Source organism: Cyrtonyx montezumae, unplaced genomic scaffold (genome assembly GCF_038088225.1).
Source record: "Cyrtonyx montezumae isolate F1298 unplaced genomic scaffold, pur_monq_1.0 scaffold_26, whole genome shotgun sequence".
Classification (NCBI taxonomy): Eukaryota; Metazoa; Chordata; class Aves; order Galliformes; family Odontophoridae; genus Cyrtonyx; species Cyrtonyx montezumae.
Window position 1 is genome coordinate 2,412,585 of NW_027072003.1, and position 12,348 is coordinate 2,424,932.

Genomic DNA, 12,348 nt, shown 5'->3' on the forward strand with positions numbered 1-12,348 from the left:
AGTGCTGGGCTCTCCCAGTCTCGCTGTCAAGCAAAGTTCCTCCCAAGCAAGTTAGCACACTCTCACGGCTGCTTGTGCTGAGGCACTCGGCCAAGTGCAAACTGACAGCAGGGAAAACGTAGGCACTGCAGCAGCTTCAGCAAAAGAGCAAAAATGGAGCAGAAGGGACTGTGAATGCAACCCAAACAGCCAGATGGGGCCAGCAGCAAATGTGAAGGGAGCTCAGGTGACTGGCAGGGCACCTGTCCCTTCTACAGCTTCCATTATTCTTTCAGAATAGTCCTAAAAAGAGCACCAGAGATTTTAGGCTTCAAGTTAGCATGGCACGAGCCCAGTGTAAGCCCAACGTGCCATATAAGGAATTACAAATTTCCTCAGATTAGTTTGCTCAGTGAAGAAAAGATTTCCCTGACACTGAACTCCATTAAAACAACCATAAGAACTTGTGCTACTGATACCTAAAGCAGCTCTGAAGCAAGGAAGTTGTCCCAGGTGCCACAGCCTCATAGCATATGAAGCAGAGTTGGGAACACTACGCTGCTGTGTCCCCTCCAAACCCATGTTATACACCTGTCTGCTGTGGAACACGGGATGTAGGTGAATTTTACCTCTGTATCTTTGCAGTAACTTCACCAGTCCATTCCCTTCTCTCCATAGCACAGGCAGGGAACCACTTCAAAGTTTTCTACTGAGTTGGAGCCCAATAATCTGCTTTGTAGCATTGCAATTGGACTTGAGCATGCAATTGCATGGAAGATCTCAGCAGGGCAGTGCTGCTCCCAGAACCGTGAGCCTGCCCTGCCCTTGTGACACACCAGTGTTTGATCACAGCTCATTAAAACAGTGCTGAAATCTTGCCAAAAGGAACTCTGCTCTCTTTCTAGCTCCTCTACAGGCTGTTTCATCCTACTGGGCTTGGTTCTCAACTGTGGAACAGAGATAAACAGCCCAAGCAAGCTCTGTGTGTATAGATTTGGGAGGACTTCGGTCTGAACACCACTTTGTGTGGGCTCTGGGTAACACTTGCCTACAGCTTCTCCTTGTCATGTTGCAAGCAGAACACCTGTGGCAGCAGAGCTGACACAGCTCTGTGCAGTGAAGCTAGAAGCAGCATGTTCAGAGCCTGGTGTGCACGAGCCACTGCAGCTCTCAGCTGCACTAAGGCTGTAGTAACCCAAGCCAGATAAAACTAAGTGCTCAGACATGGCCAGCAGACCCACAGCCTCTGAGCCTCTGCTATACTGTGTGCCCTAAAGAATAGTCACTTCTGCGAAGAATTAATGCTGACAACTCCGTTTTGCTCAGGGTCACCTGGAGATTCTCTACTCAGGATTGATAAGGAAGAAAAAACTGCATATCCCGTGAGCAGCAAGATGTGTGAGAGAGACTCTGAGATCATTTGCAGTACACCAAATGGAGCAGTGAAGCTGCACGATGAGAGCAGAACAGTGGAATCTGTCAGTGCAGGCAGCGTGCCACTCACCTGCCTGACAAGTGAGTCACTTACATTTCAGCAGCACCGAGTACAGCCTGCATCTCCAAGGCATCCAGCAACAAACCACTGCAAACATAGGGCAATTACTTCCTTAGCAACCTCGGATGTTATCAAAGTAGGTGCTTCCATACATGCTGACCTGATGAGGCTCTGCACTTTAGTTTTCACTAGCAAAAACAGGTCTTACAGACCACAACTAGATGCTTGAGCTGCCCTTGCTACTGCTTTTAAAGCACATTTCTAAAGTACAATGCAGAAAGTTACTCCATCATTTCCAGTGTCCTGTTAGCAGCTGGCAGGCAGTCCACAGGCAGTCCCACCAAGGGGCACTGCTTATGACACTGTTCCAACCCCGTGCCTTCCCAGGTACCACTGTGAGTTAGGACTTATGTTTGCAGAGCAGCACCCCAAGCACACCCACTGCAGCTGTCATTATGAGTACTGGCCACAGCAGCCTTGTTTTTGAGCAGGTATGGCTGCTGCATCTGCAGGCATCTTTGCTCTTGTCATGGCTTTATGATTTTCACAAGCCCAAACTTAAATTGAAGAGTAAACACTTCTTTGTCTGACTTGATTCAGGGAATTCAGTCTGTGGCTGAGAGGCCTCGGGCAGACCTTGCAGGTCACTACATTCAGAAGACTGATCCTGATTAAATCACTTGAAAGGTTTTGTGTTTAAAAGAATAAGGTTAGAAAAAGCTGAGGAAGTTGGCTTCTTGTTCCCAGAGAAGTACCTACAGACCATTTCTACTTCACTGTCACCATCATGACCCCAAGGGGAGGCAGTCAAAACTAATGCAGTTTTGAAAGGATAACTAGAATTTTCCGAATTCACAGAAAGTACCCACAGCACAGTCATGTTCCTGACAGCTCCTGACAGTGCCAGCCAGGCTGTGGCTCCGTGCAGCACACCTGGAGCAGGACATACCTGACCTCTAAGCTAACAGGGCACATTCTGCCATTTTGCCACAGTATTCCTTCAAATAATGCTGCCACGACTTGGCACCTTACACCAGCAAAGATGTTTCCCACGGACTGATAAGAACAAGCAATGAATGTAGCAGAACACTGACAGCTACCTGAAGCCATTAAGAGGCATCAGCACGGGGACTGAAGAGGACAGTGCAATCCATTCCAGGAAGTCAAGAACTCACACAAAATCTATTTTTTCCAGGAAGAGACCTGAAAAAGATATTTGCAGTTAATAGGAAAGTAGTGCCCTCAGGAGGGAAGAACCTCATCCAGATGCACTTGGCAGGATACAAAAACAGTGCTGTCTGGGGGTATTCCAGCAATTACAAAGGCACTTCTCATCTCCTACATTTCTTTAAGCACCAGTTTTTAAACATAACCCAATAAAAATATTTGTAGCACATCTTAAAATGAAGTACTTATAAATACTAATTAATGAGGCAGCACAGATGTGCAGAGTAAGGCCTGCAGGGCTGACTCCCCTTTGCTGCTTCCTTCATTACATGCAAGCCCATCAGTTATGCTGCAGGCCGCTCATGCCCTCTGCTGCTCAACTTAAACCAACCCAGCTTTGGCCACAGACACATAAATCTCTGCAAAAAATAAAGGTTCAGATCCAGAGGGACCACATTGCCCAAATATAGAGTGGGGACCAACAGATACAAAGATACAACAATAAATAAAAGAAAAATCTGATATCTACAAACTAGTTCTAGATTCCCTTTTTCCTCTAATAAGAGGAAACAAAACCAAATCCTCACAGCTGAGCTCCTCTCTTGTGATGAGAAACTCGAACACAAAGAACAGGATGCAGTTTTAAGACTTCCAGAATCACTGTTATCAATTGTACTTGCCCTAGCAGACAAACAATTTTCAGGACACTTCCCACCTACTAAATAAATCTTCTACTGCCTTGTAGAAGGAACTCTGCTTTAAGGCATTTAAAGGAGTGAGTAAATACTGCTTTGGAAGTTCACTTGGAAAGTCCTCATCAGAAACGGGTGACTGTCCGGCAGTGCCAGCTGCCATTGCTCCCCCTGCCTGCTCTCCACTCAGCTCTTCCTCCTCACAGTTGCATAAACAAATACCATCCTCAAGGGAGCAGAAAGCTGACTCCCAGGAGTGCTGCTGAGGAGCTGTAATACCCCCGAGCCCATCAGACTGCTGGGTATATTCCTCTAGGGACTCATAAACAACTCCTCTGGGCACAGAGTGCAGAGCAGCTCTTTTCAGGAGGCACCTGGGTTTCTGTTTCTTTGTTTTGCTCAGCCGCTGTACAGACACTTGCATGGGCTTTGGAATTCCAAGGCCAGGCAGTGCCTGGTGGTCACGACTCAGGTATTTCTGAAAGGAAAAGTGGCACATGCTGTCTTTCACAATTGGGATGACCGAGCAGGGTTTCAACCACTTCACAAACTCACACAGCTCTGAAAAGGATGAATGATCTGAGTATGGGATGAGGTGGATTTGAGGGTGGGTGACTTTCACAGGCCTGCCCGTGGGGAGGATGGCAATAGTCGGATGCAGCACGTTCCAGCTCACAAGGGTGTCCCAGCGGATCTCAGCGACATCCACCGCGTGGATCCTGCCGGCCCCCTCCTCCGAGGTGAACACCTCAGGCAGCTCCAGCAGCCGCATCTGCTCCAGGCGCGAGGGGCTCACCACGACCCAGGTGCTGAACTCGAGCGCCAGGTCCACCAGCAGCTCTTCCTTCCCCAGGCTGTACACACCTGCGGGAGAGCCACGAGCGTCACGCGGGGCCGGGGGAGATGCGGGGGAGACGCGGGGGGGCACTCACCGATGACGACGCGGTGCTGCGGGTGCTGGCGGATGAGCTGCGCTGCCTGGAGCGTGGCACAGCCCCGTGAGGGCAGGGCGTGCTGCAGGCTGCAGTTGGTGTTGTCCAGGTAGAGGCGGTCGATGCGGCGGCCGCACAGCGCTGGTTCGCGCTGCATGGCGCGGCTGTAGCGGAAATCCCCTGTGGGAATGGAGCTGTCAGAATCACAGAACTGTAGGGGTTGGAAGGGACCTCCAGAGATCATGGAGTCCAACCCCCTGCCAAAGCAGCTCCCAGCCCAGGGTGCACAGCTCGGCGTCCAGGTGGGTGCTGGACATCTCCAGAGAAGGAGAAGATCCACCACCTCTGTGTGCAGCTCCAGTGCTCCATCACTGCACTGGGAAGAAGTTCCCACACACACTGGTGCAGAACTTCCTATGCTTCAGTTTGTGGCCATTTCCCCTCGTCCTATCACCACACACTGCTGAGAAGAGTCCGGCCTTGTCCCTTTGCCTCCCGCTCCTCAGATATTGATAGATGTGGATCAGATCCCCTCTGAGCCTTCTTTTCTCAAGGCTGAACAGCCCCAGCTCTCTCAGCCTCTCCTCATGCAGGAGGTGCTCCACGCCCTTTATCATCTTTGTAGCCCTCCGCTGCACTCTTTCCAGCAGATCCCTGTCCGTTTTGTACCGGGGAGCCCAGAACTGGACACAGTACTCCAGGTGAGGCCTCACCAGGGTGGAGCAGAGGGGGAGGATCCCCTCCCTCGACCTGCTGGCCACGCTCTTTTTAACGCACCCCGGGATCCCATCGGCCTTCCTGCCCACCCGGGCACACCCGCCCCATACCTGTGTATAGGATGGTGCCAAAGACGCCCTCGAAGAGGAACATGACGGAGCCGGGGCAGTGGTTGGCGTCGAGCAGCGTCACGGTCACATCCTCGCCCACCGCGTGGCTCTGCCCCACCTCCAGCGGCCGAATCCAGCGGGCAGGGACCTACGGGCGGGCGGGCGTGAGTGCCGGGCCGGGGGAGCGAGAGGGCCGTGCCGGGGGCTGCGTACCTTCAGCCGGTGGTGCAGCAGGCGGGCGGTGAGCGGCGAGCAGTACAGCGGGCGGCTCCAGGTGCTGGACAGCCCCACCGTGTGGTCCGAGTGCATGTGCGATAGGAAGAACAGCCGCGCTCCGCCCGCGCGCCGCACGCTCCAGAAGTCCACGGCGATGGGCGTCCCGGGGATCACCGTCCCGTTCATGGCGCGGGAGCGCGCGCGCGAAGGCGGCGGCCCCGCCGCTTCCCGCCGAATTCGGCGCGCGGTACCGCGCAGGCGCGGGGCGGGGCGGGGCGGGGCGCGCAGGCGCGGGGCGGGGCGGGCGGCCATGCCGTACCTGGGCGGCGAGGAGGCGTTGCGGGATGTGCGGCGCGCGCTGTGCAACCCGCACGTGCAGGCGGATCCGTTGCGGTACCGCGCCGCCGTGCTGCGCGTCATCCGGTGCGGTGCGGGCGGCGGGGGGGGGGGTCAGCCGGGGGCCGGCGGCCGCTGCTGCTGACGGCCGCGCCGGCCGTGCCGCAGGCTCATGACGCAGGGCGCCGACGTGTCCGGGCTGTTCGCGGAGATGGTGAAGGCGGGCGCGGCGGCGGACGTGGTGCAGAAGAAGTTGGTGCAGCTGTACGTGTGCGCGCACGCCCCGCGCATGCCCCGCCTGGCGCTGCTGGCGGTCAACACGCTGCGCCGGGACTGCGCCGACCCCAGCCCCGCCGTGCGCGGCCTGGCGCTGCGCGGCCTCTGCGACCTCAGGTGGGCGCGGGGCTCCGGGCTCGGCCCTGCCCCCATCCCCTGCCATCTCTCTCCCGTCCCCTTTGCCCCCTGCCCCCATCCCTTCCATCTCAACCCTGCCCAAATCCCCTGTCCCCCTCCATCCCCTACCACCTCTCCCGTGCCCAGATCCCATGTCCCCTCCCCCTCTTCCCCTTGCCCTCTCACCCACCCCCAACCCCTGCCGTCTTTCACCCGTGCCCCCCATCCCTTGTCCCCATCCCCTGCCATCTCTCCCCTACCTAAATCTCATGTCACCTGCCATCCCTTGCCCCCCCATCCCATCCCTATCTCCTACCATCTCTCCCCCACCCCTGCCCCAGACCACCCAGCCCTCCTCCGGGGAAGGGTCCCCGCTGACCCCGCTGCTGCCCGCAGGATGCCCAGCATTCAGGAGTACGTGCAGCAGCCCCTCCTGAGCGGCCTGCGGGACAGGGCCTCCTACGTGCGCAGGATCGCCGTGCTGGGCTGTGCCAAGGTGCACCGGCTGCAGGGGGACACCGAAGTGGGTGAGCTGGCAGGCACTGTGCTGCCGTTGGGCACGGAGGGATGTGGCAGGTTTGTGTGGGCTCCCTGGGCCACCACATGGTGGGGAGTGCAGGGCCAGCACCGTGCCACACCATGTGGCTGTGCCAGAGGAGGCTGTGGAGCGAGAATACTGGTGCAGCACCTTTGCCTCTTTGCAGATGGTGCATTGGTGAATGAGCTGTATAGCCTGCTTCGTGACCAGGATCCTATCGTGGTGGTGAACTGTCTGAGGGCTTTGGAAGAGATCTTGAAGAAAGAGGGAGGAGTTGTCATCAACAAACCCATTGCCCATCATCTCCTCAACAGGTTTGTCTTCTTCCGTATCAGAGATGGCTCTGGAAGCTTTGTTCTGTCTGTTGTGTTTTGTACACATAGCAGTGAGTGCTTGTGGGCTCACATCAGAACTGGAAGTCAGGCACACGAAGGTACCATCCTAACAGAAAATCAGTCACTTTTGTGCTAAGGTCTTAAGAGAAATCTTATTGCCCAGCTTTTCCAGAGATCTGCTTCAGCAGCTGCTTTGCTTGGAATTTTAAGTTAATGTGATTATCTTTTTAAATCATGACATTACACACAATGTATTTTGTGATACAAGGATGTTCTGACATGTTTCTCCCAATCGTTTGGAGGATGTGTAACGTATCTATCATTTGAAGATACAAACATTTTTTTTCCAGTGTATAACTAAATGATCTGGATAAGAAGGTCCTGCTGTGCCCAGGGATCTTGTCTGCATTTCTCTAAGCTCTACATCAGTAAAATCACACGTGATTGATACTGAATTAAGCCTGTAATGCATACATGGGTTGGTCCTCTTGAGATGAAACTGTGGTATCACAAAAAAATCACAGTGTTTGGTGGGAGTTGGGACTGTAACAGTGTAAGGGCCCCTACTCTGCACAGCACAGATCCTTATGCACTTCCTGACTCCTGCAAATGGTGTTTATTTTCTTGTCAGGATGGCTGACCTAGATCAGTGGGGGCAGAGCGAGGTGCTCGCCTTCCTTCTGCGTTACAGACCCCGCTCTGAGGAGGAGCTGTTCAACATTCTCAATTTGCTGGATGGATATCTGAAAAGCAGCAGCCCCAGTGTTGTGATGGCAGCCACCAAGCTCTTCCTCGTGCTGGCCAGGGAGTATCCACATGTGCAGGCAGATGTTCTGGTGAGGGTGAAGGGGCCACTGCTGGCTGCCTGTACCTCAGAGAGCAGGGAGCTCTGCTTCACTGCACTGTGTCACGTGCGTCAGATCCTCAGGAGTCTTCCTGGCCACTTTAGCAGCCACTACAAAAAGTTCTTCTGCTCGTATTCAGAACCCCACTACATCAAATGCCAGAAGATGGAGGTGTTGTGTGAGCTGGTGAACGACGAAAACGTGCAGCAAGTGCTGGAAGAGCTGAAGGGCTATTGCACTGACATCTCGGTAGAGTTGGCCCAGGGGGCGATCTCTGCCATAGGTAAGAGCTCTGCCTTGCTTCAGAACCAGCTGCAGCCCTCAGTCTTAGGGTCTGCCTTTCTCTGCTGAAGTATATCTGGATAAACTCCAACTAACTGTCCTGTGCTGAAGCCCCAGGTAGATCCTGCTCCCCAGGAATGTTCCGTGTGTGTTTGTAAACCACAAGGATGCTAATTGCTCCTGAAGTCCTGGTGCTGAACTGTTTCAGGCTGCATAGAATGCCTTGAATCTTTGTCTGCGCTGTGATGTGATGCCCCAAACAAATTAATGGGAAGATTGAATTAAATAAGTTCATCTTAAATGAGCCTGGTAGCATTGAGTATTAATGAAACCGTTGTGGGTGCACGAGCTGCTTTAGTACTTGCCTGCTGGTTGAGTTGTGGTGGAGGCAGAGTTAAGCTGATATAGGCAGTTTGGTTTCATTTTTTTCAACCTTGAAAATAATATGAGCTTTTATAGTATTCTTTAGGAGGAAGTCAGGGATGCTAAAATGCTTTCTTTGTGTGCTCTGTTTAAGAAAAAGTGCAGACTTTTTTGGAGGAATGGCTTCAGAAAAAGGAACGTGTGCCTTATGTGAGGATATGTGCTCATGTGACTGTCAGAAAATAGTCAAAAAAAGAAAAGAGGAAGACTGTTTCTTTAAAAGGAGTTTGAGATAAATAGTTGGACTCATGGCTGACTTTATCCTTTCTGTTGTCTGCAGGCAGTATTGCTAGGACATACACAGAACAGTGCGTGGGAATTCTGACAGAGATCTTGGGGCTTCAACAGGAGCACATCACGTCAGGTAATCATCTTCACATTGTTTACATGGCTTAAGCTCTCAGGAAATTGCCTTGCTGAAGCTAGTGGTCCCAAAACTTGAGGCTCTGGGTGGGACCTGACATGGTGTCTCCAGGTGGAAGTCTCCCTGGTTCAGTGGGGGTATAGAGTGACTGAACGTTGTAGGTTTTCCTTCCTTGGAGTCATAGCTGCATTCCTGCTCTGATAAGATGTGGAGGCTTTTTTCCAGCTGCCTTCTGTTGACTCCAGGAAATGAAGGCAGAGGCATTTTAGTAACTATTTGTGAAGGCCAAGATGGTTAATAGGTCTAATTTTAAGTTCTTTCTGACTCATACTACTAGCCTCTGTCTTTTAAATCTTCCAGATTTCCCTGTATAATAGTCTGATTCAACTCTGCCAGGACTTCTGCCTTTTTCTTCTTCTCTCCTCAGATCTAACTTCCCTTCTTAGCTACTTCTGCCCTCTTTTTAATGCTTTTGCTTTCAGCTTTGAAAGTCACATGCTTACAGACAGCTCTTGAATTTATGTTAATAGTTGGCAGAGTTTCTGTAAGGCTGCAACAGAGGCTTCAGAATCTTAAACTCTCATTTTTAATTGGTGTTAGTGACACATTTTTAATTGGTGTTAGTTTCAATTTGTTATTCTAACCTTGTGAGCCTGAGACATCGTGAGTCAATCTCCCTTTAAAGGCTGGAGTATGTCTGGAAGAGAGATTACTTTCCAGAAGCAAGAGGAACAATATGAGGTTTTGGTACTTTATTTTAGGTTGTGTGCAACTGTGCTCTTACAAGGGCAGCATTGTGGGATTTTGAAGGAGATTCTCATAGTCATGGCCTCCCTAGCTAAAACGCCACAGGCTTTTGACTTTTTTTTTTTAATTTATATTTTATTTTTATTTATTTTGCCTAATGGTTTTGTAATTGTTGGGGATTGCTGAGAATGTTGTCTCGTTGCAGCTGTTGTACAGTCTTTTCGGGACTTGGTTTGGCTGTGTCCCCAGTGCACAGATGCAGTGTGTCAGGCACTGCCTGGCTGTGAGGACATCATCCAGGACAGTGAGGTAAGCTGGTTAGGCTTAACTAGCTCGTTAGTTAAGCCTAACCAGCTCGTTGTCTTGTGTCTCTTGATTTCATGTCAGCTGTTAAACAGAATATGCTCTTCTTTGGTGCCTTCAGGGCAAGCAAGCACTGATCTGGCTCCTTGGTGCACATGGTGAGAAAGTCCCAAATGCCCCCTATGTGTTAGAGGACTTTGTGGAGAACGTGAAATCAGAGGTGTTTCCAGCAGTAAAGATGGAGCTCCTGACAGCACTGGTGCGGCTTTTCCTGTCTCGTCCTGCTGAGTGTCAGGACATGCTAGGGAGACTGCTCTATCACTGCATAGGTAGGTTTCCTCTTGCAGCATTCTGCTTCCTTGCAGAGGCAGTACAGCTTTTTACAGGTTTTTGTTGTGTCCCCGGTGCGTGGATGTAGTTCAGCATCCTTGTGATGAGGTGACCATCTAGGGTGGCAAAGAAATGTGGTTCTATGCATTAGGCCGCTTCTTGTCCCTGACTGATGAGTGTAACAGGCTCACACTTATCCCTGGGAATCTGTTTTTAGTAATTAAGAGTTATGAAATCTGGGGAAAATCCGAATGCTCAAATTCTCTGCAATCTGTTCCTCTACTTCGCAGAGGAGGAGAAGGATATGTCAGTACGAGACCGTGGGTTGTTCTACTACCGCCTCTTACAGTCTGGTGTGGAAGAAGTGAAACGGGTCCTGTGCAGCCCCAAGTCAGACCCTTCCCTGGGGCTCCTGGAGGACCGAACAGAACAACCTGTGAACACGTGGGCTTCCGAGTTTAATACCCTCGCACCTATTTATGGCAAAGCACGTTGGGCACTTGTCACTGCTCTCCAGCCAGTGGAGCCCTGTTACGCTTTTTCTCCTTGTACAGACTCTGGGAACAGGGGCACAGGTAACCAGCATCACCATCATGGTTTCCTCTCGTCAGTAGACGTTCTCTCATGAGTTCCTTTGGCAAAAGATCACAGTGCTCTGAGAACACTCTTCAGTGTTCTGAATACCTTGTGCAGTGCTTGGTTGATCACCGAGCCCAGGGAGACTGCTGCTGAAGGTGCTGCAATTCCAGCCTTCATCTTAAGGCCCCCTGAGATGCTCTGTGTGAAACTGCTGCTAGGGCAATATATGCTGCATCTCATTTCTTTGTGCTTTCATTTCAGAGTCACTGACTCCTGAAGGGAGTAAAGAAGTCCTCAAGGTTCATCCTGACACAGGCAGCCTTACCTTAATCCCTGATGTTGCCCTGACTGCAGAACAGTTTGAGAAGACCTGGTTGAGCCTGGATGTTAGCTGCCAGCAGCGTCTGCCCTGGGTTGGAACGGTTCGTCCAGATACTATCCAGACTGCTCTCCATGTTGTCCACATCCATACTATTGCTATGAGCAAAGCTGGTGTGCAGCCGTGGAAAGCTTACTTCATTGCTCAGGATGACAGTGGTTGCCTCTTCCTGACAGAGCTATTGCTCGAGGCAGAAGGTTCAGGCATGCAGGTCGCAGTGAAGCAGAGCGAGGCAGGGCCTGAGGCACTGCAGGCCTTCGTGTCTGTGTTCAGAACTGCTGTGGGAGCAGTTGCTGGGCTGAAATCCTGATGGATTTCTGTTCCTTGTGAGGTGATTGCTCAGAGCGCAGGAAGAGTTTTCTCCTCTGGCTTCAGTTTGCCATTCTTGATACCGGTTTTGTAGTAGTGAACTGTGGGAGTGTTGCCAGCCCTTCCTGAGTGGTGTTGGGCATAGGGGAGCTACTGCTGCACGGTGCTGCTGGTGCAGAGCTGCTGAGCAGGATAGGGTAAAGGGCATCCTCCCCTGGGCTGGGGATGGGACAAGATAATGCCTGCAAACCTGCTGGTCTGAGTCAGAAATGCTGGCTGTGATTGTCACAAGACACCGATGTGACCGATGGAACCAGAAGTGAGCAGAAGTCAGGGCAGCGTTTTGGACAAGGTTTGTTGGTTTTTTTGGTGAGAATTGTAACTAATTCAAAAGCCATCTCGTGGTTCTCATGAGGAAGGGTGGAAAGTTGTACCTGGCCAGCCCCACACACTCCTTTGGGAACTCTACTGCAGGTTGCAGAGCTGGACTTTGTACAGTGTCACATCTTTGTACAGTGTTTGAGTCACATCTGTGAAAATCCTCTCTGGCAGTGAAGATGTTGCTCTTCCCACTTCAGTGGCTTTTGGCCACGGCACAGAGAGAAACAGGAAATGATCCAACCATGCTCTGTGGACAACTCCACTGAGTGTTCTGTACAATGGCAAAACCAAAGGAAAGTTCCCTGGCTTAAAATAAAATACACGTTACTGTAGCAGGGTGTAGGCATGGCTTTGTTAACCCCATTCTGTAGATTATCTTACAGTTCTTAATTTCTCATAGTGACTGTGTTGTATCTTTAAATGCACTTCACTGGAATGCTGCTGTCCCTGTTAAACAGCAAGTTTTAGATTTAATGACTTGATTTTCCTAATAAAG

The 12,348-nt window shown here is 51.5% G+C and overlaps 2 protein-coding genes across 2 annotated transcripts; one reads left to right on the plus strand and one right to left on the minus strand.

Annotated features, from left to right (window-relative positions):
* Window positions 1–3,125: 3,125 nt before the first annotated feature.
* On the minus strand, window positions 3,126–5,521 carry DCLRE1B (DNA cross-link repair 1B). Its single transcript, XM_065740409.1, has 4 exons — window positions 5,306–5,521; window positions 5,093–5,240; window positions 4,266–4,445; window positions 3,126–4,197 (listed from the first exon to the last, which is right to left on the minus strand). Exons 1-4 carry the CDS (start codon window positions 5,492–5,494, stop codon window positions 3,341–3,343), a joined length of 1,374 nt encoding a protein of 457 aa, XP_065596481.1. The 5' UTR covers window positions 5,495–5,521; the 3' UTR covers window positions 3,126–3,340.
* Window positions 5,522–5,616: 95 nt separating this feature from the next.
* Window positions 5,617–12,298, plus strand: AP4B1 (adaptor related protein complex 4 subunit beta 1). Its single transcript, XM_065740390.1, has 10 exons — window positions 5,617–5,731; window positions 5,813–6,037; window positions 6,434–6,564; window positions 6,742–6,889; window positions 7,542–8,038; window positions 8,741–8,824; window positions 9,777–9,880; window positions 9,996–10,203; window positions 10,495–10,779; window positions 11,045–12,298. The coding sequence occupies exons 1-10, from the start codon at window positions 5,619–5,621 to the stop codon at window positions 11,470–11,472; spliced, it is 2,223 nt and encodes a 740-aa protein (XP_065596462.1). The 5' UTR covers window positions 5,617–5,618; the 3' UTR covers window positions 11,473–12,298.
* The last annotated feature ends 50 nt before the right edge of the window (window positions 12,299–12,348 follow it).

Coding starts and splice junctions, on each gene's coding strand:
- DCLRE1B (XM_065740409.1), bottom strand. CDS start 5,494: ATGAACGGGACGGTGATCCCCGGGACGCCCATCGCCGTGGACTTCTGG. Junction 5,241..5,305: donor TGCTGCACCACCGGCTGAAG/GTACGCAGCCCC, acceptor GCCCGCCCGTAG/GTCCCTGCCCGCTGGATTCG. Junction 4,198..4,265: donor GCAGCACCGCGTCGTCATCG/GTGAGTGCCCCC, acceptor GCTCTCCCGCAG/GTGTGTACAGCCTGGGGAAG.
- AP4B1 (XM_065740390.1), top strand. CDS start 5,619: ATGCCGTACCTGGGCGGCGAGGAGGCGTTGCGGGATGTGCGGCGCGCG. Junction 8,039..8,740: donor GGGGGCGATCTCTGCCATAG/GTAAGAGCTCTG, acceptor TGTTGTCTGCAG/GCAGTATTGCTAGGACATAC. Junction 9,881..9,995: donor ACATCATCCAGGACAGTGAG/GTAAGCTGGTTA, acceptor TGGTGCCTTCAG/GGCAAGCAAGCACTGATCTG.